This window comes from Ananas comosus, linkage group 13 (assembly GCF_001540865.1).
Source record: "Ananas comosus cultivar F153 linkage group 13, ASM154086v1, whole genome shotgun sequence".
Classification (NCBI taxonomy): Eukaryota; Viridiplantae; Streptophyta; class Magnoliopsida; order Poales; family Bromeliaceae; genus Ananas; species Ananas comosus.
This window is the reverse complement of record NC_033633.1, coordinates 4,513,728-4,524,386: the sequence shown is the minus strand read 5'-3', so window position 1 is coordinate 4,524,386 and position 10,659 is coordinate 4,513,728. Positions and strand designations below refer to the sequence as shown.

General features: G+C 34.9%; 1 protein-coding gene across 2 annotated transcripts; it reads left to right on the top strand.

The window, feature by feature from the left end:
* On the top strand, positions 4,791–8,659 carry LOC109719569 (APO protein 2, chloroplastic-like). 2 transcript variants are annotated; one of them, XM_020246333.1, is made up of 5 exons: positions 4,791–5,116; positions 5,659–5,726; positions 6,071–6,340; positions 7,067–7,336; positions 7,614–8,659. In XM_020246333.1, exons 1-5 carry the CDS (start codon positions 4,829–4,831, stop codon positions 8,170–8,172), a joined length of 1,455 nt encoding a protein of 484 aa, XP_020101922.1. In that variant the 5' UTR covers positions 4,791–4,828; the 3' UTR covers positions 8,173–8,659. The 2 variants fall into 2 exon arrangements, with proteins under 2 accessions (XP_020101922.1, XP_020101921.1); XM_020246332.1 differs by having other exon boundaries at positions 6,020–6,340.

Genomic DNA, 10,659 nt, shown 5'->3' with positions numbered 1-10,659 from the left:
AAAAAAAAACAACAACAACAACAACAACATGGTAATTATATATTGACGTGATGTTTTAAAAAATATCTGCGATGTGAAAATATTTGATTGGTGGTTGCAAATTTTTAGGAGAGTTGCAAAAGAAGTTGCAAATTTTTGGTATAATAATTATGAGAGAGAAGGCGTTAAGGAGAAAAGTGCTTTTTTTTTTATTTTTTATTTTTATCTACTGTTCTTAACGTGATACTGCACGATTCACTATCATTAGCTAGGATGTGGGATGTGGATGTACGTTCTTTCTAATAAACTATATATTGATATTTAATTTTATTCTATATTTATATATTATATTATATTTTTATTTTTTTAAATATTATATTTTAATCACCGTTCCATGGATTGGAACTGCATATCATATTTTGTTGATTTTTTTTGGCACATAAGATATATGAAGATTATTCCAGTTATTGCATTTTGCTTAAGATCTCATCGGTTCTAATCCTAAAACCTTTGTAGCAGAATGGACTACCCGAGAAGCCCTTGTAGACGACACAAATCCCGTTTGCTATTGCAGGTCCATTTGGAGTTGTTAAAATTTTAAAGTGAATTTTTTTTTTTTTTTTTTTTTCCTTTTGTTTAAGTAAATTATGTTTTTGCATGTGTTCTTATAACTTCCTTGTGCAACTCACATGGTCTAAAACCATCCATGCATACATGCTGACTTTCATCTACACCTTCCAATTTTTAACAATCATTCATAAGTATACTACACTTTCCAACCTTTTATATCTATTTATATTTCTATTCTTGATCTAAGAACTAATCTTTTGAACTCACAAATTCTTTTGGTTTGTATGAGTAACATGCATCTACTTTATAAAAATATGTGAACTTAGTTGTATTTCACCATCTTTTGGACTTAGCTTGTGTGTGAGAGAATTCTTTTATTTTTCAATTAAGAGAAAATTGTTTTTTTTTCTTCATTGTTTTTGTTCTCCTCTCTAGTGTGGTATCATCTTGGGCTTGTTGTTTTGTTGATCGATCCACTATTTTTAGTGAGTTTCGAATTGGCGAGCTAGCTATTTCGCTACAGGAATAAGGGTTCATTAGTCCTCATCCCTAAAAGAGCTCAACTTCATCTTTATTCCAAAGAAATTAAAGTTGCTGTTACTAGCTGTATACATGAAGTGCGAGATGCACAGATCAGAGGAAGTTTTGAGGAAAAATGTGTGGTAATAACTTATAGAGTTAGACCGGTATACTATCGGCTACCAAGTTGTTTTCAATGATGCGGCTTCCCAATCGACAATCGGCTCTGTTAGATTTGATCTACACTACTGAAAATATTTGGAAATTAAATTTTATAATTTTTCGACATCATTTGGCTAGTGATCAAAAGGTCTTAAAATTGACATTTTTAATAATAGATGTGATGCGTTTGTGAATTTAACGATATAAAACAATCCAAATCTGACGAAATTTTTATAGAAAATTTTTTTCACTATTTAGAGTAAGATCAGTACCTCTGATCTTAAGTTCAAGTCTTTTATCATAAGTTTTTATGAGCTTTTATTTTCAGCCGTTCATTTTTAGACTATTCGTTTGATAGGTAAATAATACCGAAAAATTATAAAATTTAGTTTCCAAATACTTTTAATAGTGTAGATCAAGTCTAACGGAACCGATCGTCAATTTAGAAGCCGCAACATTAAAAACAACTTAATAGCAAGGAGGCCTCCGTGATACCGGTAGTATACCAGCCTAGCTCATAACTTATATGCTCCCCTTTCCATAACAAGGGGGTTTTGGAAAATATTTGTTGCAGTTGTCTCCTTCCCTGATGAAGCCCTTTGAAAACCCCTCTTTGGTCAATTGGTTGATGACGCCAAGGACGTCGATTAGCTTCTTAAATATAAAAATATAACAAATAATTATTTTATTTAATTTAAATTGGTACCAGAGTGAAAGGTTTTGAGTTTACGTTTAACCAGACCTCTAGTATAATTGATTTTATTCTATTTAATTGAGGTTTTTCGGTCTATAAAAAGATAAAAATATAATTTTTTACTGACCTAAACTATTAGAGATAAATTATTATTTTAAAATTGTGTGGGACGGAAGATCAAATTGAGAGATCTTGAAGACGCATACATTAAGATACGATAGTCAAAACCCTAATCACATGGCTTTATTTTCTAGTTCGTACATTTATTTCTTACCCCCAAAATTTTAGTTTTTCGCTTCCAAAACCTTATTGAATGTAGTGTATTTCTCTATAATTTATTCCTGATGAATGGTTGATCATATTTTAGAGTTGTAAAAAGAAAAGATAGATTTGTTTAAGCATTTGGTGTTACGTAGTTCGGCTACAATGCTATAAATAGTACTAAGCGCTTAGTACTAACAAGTTTTTCGCCATTAGATTTACCTCTTTGATCATTTTTATCTGTTTAATCATATTATTTAATCAACCATTCACTCAATTCCGGTAAAGTATTATCATCCTAACCACACATTCCTTTATCTAAGGGCTGAAAACCTAATAACATAAAAAATTTGATGCTATTAACAGTACAGTAGTCTTGTTTGATACACACAAGGACTTAGGGCGCGTTTGGTTCGAAGTCGGAATCGAAATCGGAATCGGAATCAAAATAAGCTGGAATCGGAATCGGAATGACTCATTACCTAATTCTGTTTGATTCATCACCTGAATCGGAATCAGAATAAATCATTCCCATTGTCGGTGTTTGGTTCAGGTGGATATAAAAAATGTAATCAAATTAATATATTAACATTATCTTTATAATATATTAATTTAAATTCAAATTAAAAATTAAATATTAAAAATTTACATCAAAATTTTGAAATAATATCAAAATTTTAAATCTATTTTTTTTTAAAAAAAATTAAACTTTGAAGTTGAGCGGATAATTCAAAATATGAAACTAAATTTTAATTTATTCAAATTCAAATTTAAAATTACAATTTAAATTTTAATTTGAATCCATAAATTTAATTTAAGTTTGAAATAAAATTTGAATAAAACTTTATATAAATTAAAATTTAATTTAAATTCAAATTCATAAGTTAGATTCGAAATACTTGATTAAATTTTAATTTTTAATTTAAGTTTAAATTAAAATTTAAAATTATATATATTTAATTTTAAAATTTTAAATCATATTTTAATTAAAAAGTTGAAAAAATAAATTTAATCCGAATAAATATTATTTCCGTCCGGATTTAACTTTCAATCCGGCCTCCTAGGCCGGATTGAAAAAAGAGGTGATTGGGGAATTCTCATTCTACTCGGGAATCGGAATCGGAATGGAACTCTCGCGTACCAAACACCCACAAACGGATTTATCCATTCCAATTCCAATTCCAGGGTGAAAAAGAGGCGAACCAAACACGCCCTTAGTGTTATTAGATTTTCGGCTATGATAGTGGTCCCTTAAGGTTGAGTAGCTGGTTAGTTGAATAATATGATCTAATCGGTAAAAATGGTCAAATGATAGATTTAATGGCGGAAAACTCAATAGCACAAAACGTTTGATAATAGCATATATAGACACATATACACACACTAGTTGAGTGTACGTGCAAATGCATGTAACAATTATTTTAATAGTTATATCAAATTAATATAAATTTATATATCATATTTACTCAAAATGTTACAATAGAAATTTAAATTTAAAAAAGGAAATTCATCTACTATATACTATTAGAAAATATCTGTCATATTCTAACTCCTATTTAAATAGTTGTTGCCGAAAATAATTATATAGTTCTATTTTCATTTTGTGATATTTGAGTTTAGAACTTTAGATCATGAATTAAATTTAATTTTAGATATCAAATTTTAATTAACATTTTAAAAAATAATTAAAGGGGATCAAAATTAAATTTTTAAATTTTGAATTAAAGGTAAATTAAAATTTGATACTTTTAATTTAAAACATATACTAAAATTTTGGATTCGTCGAAATTCAAAAAATATACAAAAATATTCAATATATAGTTAAATTTTAACTTTGAATTTAAGATAAAATAAAATTTTAAAATTAAATAAAATTTAAAAATAAATATATTTGAAATTAAATTTAAATTTGATTATTGGTCGAAATAAATAAGATGTAAATACCTATTTGGGTACGAGCTTACCTCGGGTCTTGGGGTTTGAGCTTCTTGGCCTTGGGCCCGGCCCGTTTAAGGTTTAGTTTGGTATTGAGACCTATCTGACAGCAGTTGGGGTAAAAGCAATATAGGAATATATTTCTATGTTCTCTATTGGAACCATAGAAAATATATTGTAACCGATTCATCACAAAATATAGAATAAAATAATTACGTAGGGAAATAAATAAAATATTTTTTATTATATTTTTTTATAGTATGTAATGCAGTCTTTCTCGCAATATCAAATGAATGTTAGTAGGAAGACGTAGTGGAGAATGCACTGAAATTTTTTTTGAGAGATAAATCACACGCTACCTGCTTCGTTTATTTCATTTAAAAATAAATTTAGCTGAAAATGTGAAGTAATTAGGATTCGAATTTGAAATTTCTGATATCAACCATCTGACCCTTTGTCACTTGCTACAGGTCGAATGGTCGGTAGAATGCACTGAATTCAATAGCTTTCCTATTGGGCTCCGAACAAATTTATGCCCTGCTTCCTCCGCATAAAATGCCACGTCAGCAAATACCGTACGTATCTTACCCGAGTAGAGTCCGTAGAGTACATCGTATCCCCCGCAGAGGCGCACCTCCCTCCGCTACGCGCCTCCGATATTTACACTCTCATCTTAGCTGCGCGAGGATTGGAGGGAACGAGAACACGATGCGAGCGGGGGTTTATCTCACGAGGCCTTCTCCTTCGCCCTCCTCCTCCTCCTCCTCATCCTCCTTTCCCATAAACCCTAATCCTCCTCCTCGTCCTCGCCATGTTTCTTCATCTTCATTGAACCCCTTGCTCTCGTACCCTTCCTCGAAGCGTACTCCTCCGCCCCTCGCCGGAGCACTCCGGCGCCGTGGCGCTCGTCCCCTCCTCGGCGGCGCTCCGCTCCGGCGATTCTGCGGCCTTCGGCGATCGGAATCGGCCTCGATCGACTCCCCCTTCGAGAACGAGGTCGTAATTGTGTTTAGGTTCTCGCTTGTAAATTTTAGTTGCTTACCCTGAATTGGACGAGTCCCAATTCCGCATTTTTGAATCAATAGATACTCATACTTTTTACAAATTTAGTGCGTTTTACGAGTTTAATGTGGCATCGAAAGGAAAAAACGTGTCCAATTTGGTGCACTAAGAACTGTAAGACGTAGTTTGGCATTGCGGTGACTAAAATCAGCTGCTCTTAGTTTCAATTTCCTTCCAAATTCTAGAAGCATATGCTTTTGGAGACGCGATCCCAAATTAGGCCTAAGTAAGTTGGGTGCTCGTTTTTCGTTTTATGTATTGCATACTCATCAAGATGATTGTATAAGTTGATATCTATTATCAGTAGTTAGTATATTAGTAGGATGTGAAGTGTTCAAATTATGGTACCAGTTATATTCATGTCTTATCTTAGGTACAGTTTTCTTTCTGTGGTCAGCAGAAGTAATTTTGAGATAACTTCCCGAATGAGTTACAGATTTCTGCCTTTCTATGTCGCTGAGTATATGTTTTAACAGGTCAAAGAACAATTAGATGCACTTGAGATCACCGTGAAGGATGGCCAGAAACATGGTCGGTGCGTGAGGTTAGCTTTGTGATTTCATCAACCCTGAATATGAGTCAGCCGAATATTTTGAGTCATCATTCTGTTTTCTTTGCATGGACATTGGAGAAGTTTGGTGTAAAATGTACATTACCTGTCGAGATATTGACTTGACTTTTGATGATACTTCGTTAATTTCTCTGAGGTTTGCACATAAATGTTTTGCATGCCTCGCTAACATTGAAAATAGACAATTTTGAAATGTTTGATTTTGTAGTTTTGTGAGTGTTTCATCATATTATGGTGCTAATGTATTCGTTTTGCATAACTTGTAGAGTACCAGCTCATAATATCTGCCAAGCTCATCCGAATTCTTTGGTTGTTAGAAGTAATCACCCTCAAAATGCTGATCTACCACCCTACTACTCAAAGAGGGAAAAGAAACCATTTCCGATTCCAATTGTGGAGTTAAGGCGCGCAGCACGAGAGAGGCTGAAGAAGGCCAAGGGAAAACCAAGAAGACCAACTCTGCCTCCAAGAAATGGGATGCTCGTTAGAAGCTTGATACCAGTTGCATATGAAGTGATGAATGCAAGGATCTCACTCAGCAACAACCTGAGGAGACTTATGAAAGTAGTGCCAGTGCAAGCATGCAAGTAACTCTCCTCTCTATTGGAACTTTTTTTTTTTTTTTTTTTAATGACTCTTAAATATTTGATTAATATTGAACTAATCAGCTATTGTAGTTGCCACGTCTGATGAACAAATGAAGCCAAATGGAAAGATATCACATTGTAAATTATTCAAAATTTGGTTTACCATATAAAGAACTTGATCGATACGACCAGTGGGACGTAACATGTAAACATTCTTATAACTAATATAGGATATATTTTTTTTAATTCAGAAAATCCAAGCATTTATCCAATTCATGTATTATAGTCAAGAAGGCTTTACATTTATTAATCATTGCCTGTGCTTCTCTTATTAATGGTATGTAGCCTTTCTTGTTTATGGGGAAGCCATTCTTGATTGATATGCACAGAAAGATCAATCTCATAGAGGACAATTGTTGCTATTGTGAGTTGCAATATATTTGGAGGTTGAAACTTCTGTAGTTTTATTCCCAACATAATATTCGATTACTGGTCTTGAACGATAGTGCTGTACATTCTTATACTTTGAAGCTACTGCATTTCTGTTGGAGCTAAAATACTTGGATGAAATACTTCCAACTGTGTTGTTTTCTCTTCTCTGCTCAAAGTGTGATTTATAGTGCTTTGCAAAACTTTCATGAGTTCGATACTTTCAGTAATTTGCAAGGTTTCTCTTTTTATTTACCCAAAGCAGTAATCATGAATGAGGACCTAATCTTTCCTTAGGCACTGCAACGAAATACACGTTGGATCTACCGGTCACCCTTTCAAAACATGCCGAGGCATGCAGTCCGACCACCGCAAGGGCCAGCATGAGTGGACTCGTGCCTCATTGGAAGATGTGTTTGTGCCAATTGAAGCCTACCATCTCTTTGATCGCCTAGGAAAGCGCATCTCTCACGAGGAGCGATTCTCGATCCCCCGCATCCCAGCAATTGTGGAACTCTGCATCCAGGCTGGGGTGGACCTCCCCGACCTTCCCACCAAGCGCCGCAGGTGTGAAACAATCTTTTTGTCTTTATAAGCTTAATCTACTAGAGAGTGTAGTTTCTTAATACTTAAACAGTCCACTTTCAAATCTGTCGGAGTATTTTGACAACAAACCCAATATGGAGACTTGTGATAAATGGGAGGATATTGAATTAGACTAGGAGTTTTGAACTTACACTTTCCGCTTTAATACTATTTGAAACCACCTTTTTTGGTTCTTTTTTTCCCCTCAAAGCTTCCTATTGGAGAACTATGTTTTCTAATATGTTGTACTCAACCTCAGGAAGCCCGTTATCAGAGTGGGGAAAAGTGAAATCATCGATGCTGATGAAGATGACCTCCCAGATCCAGAGCCTGATAAACACAAGAAGCCAATTATACATGAAATACCTGAATCTGAGATTTTCCCCCCATCCAACTCTGAGGAAACCACTTCACTCTCCAAGGAAACGCTTGAAGGATGGGAAACTCTAAGGGAGGGTGCAGACAGGCTTATGAGAAAGTATGCAGTTAGGGTATGCGGGTATTGTCCCGAGGTGCACGTGGGGCCAAGCGGACACAAGGCACAGAACTGTGGAGCATTCAAGCACCAACAGAGAAATGGGCAGCATGGGTGGCAGGCTGCTGTGCTTGATGACTTAATACCGCCGCGGTATGTTTGGCACATGCCAGAATCTGGAGAGGAGTTGCAGAGGGAGCTCAGGAACTTCTATGGGCAGGCGCCTGCTGTTGTGGAGATTTGCATGCAGGGTGGTGCAGAAGTGCCAGAGAAGTACAAGGCGACCATGAGATTGGATGTTGGAATACCTGCTAGTTTGAGAGAGGCTGAAATGGTGGTGTGAGTGGGATTTAGGATAGGGCAAGAGGCTTTCCTTTGTACTCTTTTATTTCACAATGGAGAAAATTAGTTGAGCTTCGTTCCGTATTTTTTGCCTATTTCTTTTTGTCGTTTCGTTCAATCAGTAAATGTAATATTGCTCATTGGTTATCTCAATATGCAGATTCAAAAGCTGAAACTTGATCTCGAGATGCCAGTTTAACCACTTTTATTGTTTATTGTTCTTCCTGTGCTCAACAACCTTGAAGGGAACTCTTGACCTGGATAATGCTCGAGCGGGATCAGATTTTGAAATTGAAGGAAGTAAATTTCGCTATCTTGCTGCTCAACCAGCCTTTTTTTTTTTCTCTCTCATCATGCTAGTGCGAGCATGGTTTATGCAAGTATGTATGTTTACATACCACAAATCTTTTTTTTTATGTTCTTATCTAAAATGGGATAATGTTAATAACTTGGTATATCTATCTGTGAATATTTTGCTCCTTTGCATCTTTCTGGTTCTTCCTCTGCACGCCCTGGATATTTATAGTGTGTTTTTGTATGATTTACATGAATGTATTACTGTTTACCTGTATCGTAAGGCCTTGTTGGGGTATACTTCAGCTTTTTTGCTTGTTTTATTTTTTCCTCTTAACTTAAAACTCACTGTGATTGAATGTGCTGCTGGATCGGTTTTTGTATTCTTATTGTTGGTTAGCTTGCAATGTGCCCACGCTTGATGTGGAACAACGCCTTGGAACAATGCCTTAAAAATAAAACATAGAAGCAGAAAAAAGTTACTAGTTAGGCATTGTTTAGTATTGTTGCCATCTTTGTGTGTTTTATTACAGAAGAAGTTCCATTGCAATGGAGTTTGTGGGTAGATGGTAGAATGCTTGAAATTCATACATCTGCTGAGTTTTTCGCACCTTCGTTCCACCCACCCACATACAGACACACAATGATTTAGTAGTAGTAACCCTTTTTTTTTTTTTGACTTTTTTATATTTTTGAAAAAAATGACTTTTGACTTCCCGTATATTGAAACTAGTCAACAATGACGAGAGTAGAGAAATCCACTCGGTAATGCATCCACCCACAATTTTTATTAGGTAAAACTTCAAAAATCCCCCCTGTGGTTTCGTGCATTCTCACTTTGCTACCCTGTGGTTTAAAACGTATAAATTTGTCCTCCTGTGGTTTCGTTTTTATCTTTTTGTTATCAATTTTATTATTATTATTTTTTTAAATCAGCGACAAAGTTAAAATTAAAGGATACTAAAGTGACTATTCGATAAATATAGATGGTTATCTGAAGTTTTTTGTATATAATTTAACGAAATATTAACGAAAAAGCTTCCGAAAAGATAAAAATGAAACCACAGGGGGGTAAATTGATACGTTTTAAACCACAGGGTAGCAAAGCGAGAATGCACGAAACCACAGGGGGGGTTTTTGAAGTTTTCCCTTTTTTATATTATAAAAACTAAAAATGGCAACAATGCCAAACAAGGTATAGGATTTTAATAATTGTTGCCAAACAAAATCCATATATGTGTAGAATCAAACAATTCTAAAAGAGGCAAATCTCTCTCTCTCTCTTATATAGAACACTCTAGAGTGCTGTAAAAATAAGTGCTCTTTCTTTACTTACTAATTGAGCACTTTAGAGAACTCTAGAAATAAGTACTCTGGAATACTCTAGAGTGCTCAAGTTGGTGGGTTAGAGGCCTATAAATAGGTATGAGATTCCCACACCAAGTGATGTGTGTAATAAAGAGAGTTTTATTATTAGTTTGGTATGCCAATATCCTACAATTTGGTATTAGAGCCATATTGTAGAAAATATTCTGCTAATTAAGTCGGTGAAATTCTGCCAATTCAGGCAGTTAAATACCGATATAAGCAGAGATTCTGCTGTTGCACAATCTGGGACAATGAAGTTGGTTGGTCTAGGACCAAACTTACTTAGTTGACTGTCGGGCAATCACCAAGTCACTATAGCAGATTTTGCTGGTACAACTAGTGAAATTAAGAAGCTAAATAACCATAATTATAGGTATTGGTAAACCTGCATCGATCCCTACCTACAAAGGCAGGATCTGTGGGAGGTAATCGGTGGTGCTGAAACAACTTCACCATCGAATGAGAATGCAGAGGAGCTCAGGAAGTGGCATATTAAGGTAGGAAAGGTGATGCTCGTTTTGAAGACGATGATTGAAGAAGAGCTGCTGGAGCATATCAAAGAAGTAGACACATCAAGGCTGCATGGGATACCCTCACCTTGTTATTTTCAAAGAAGAACGATACTCGACTTCAATTGCTGGAGAATGAGCTAATGACGATATCGCAGGGCAACATGACGATCAGTTAGTACTTCATGAAGGTAAAATCTCTTTGCCGTGAAATTTCCCAATTAGATTTAGAGTAAAAAATTAGTGATCAATGGATGAAGAGAATTATTATTCATAGCCTAAAACCCGAATATAACGAGTTTATTACTGCTATCCGA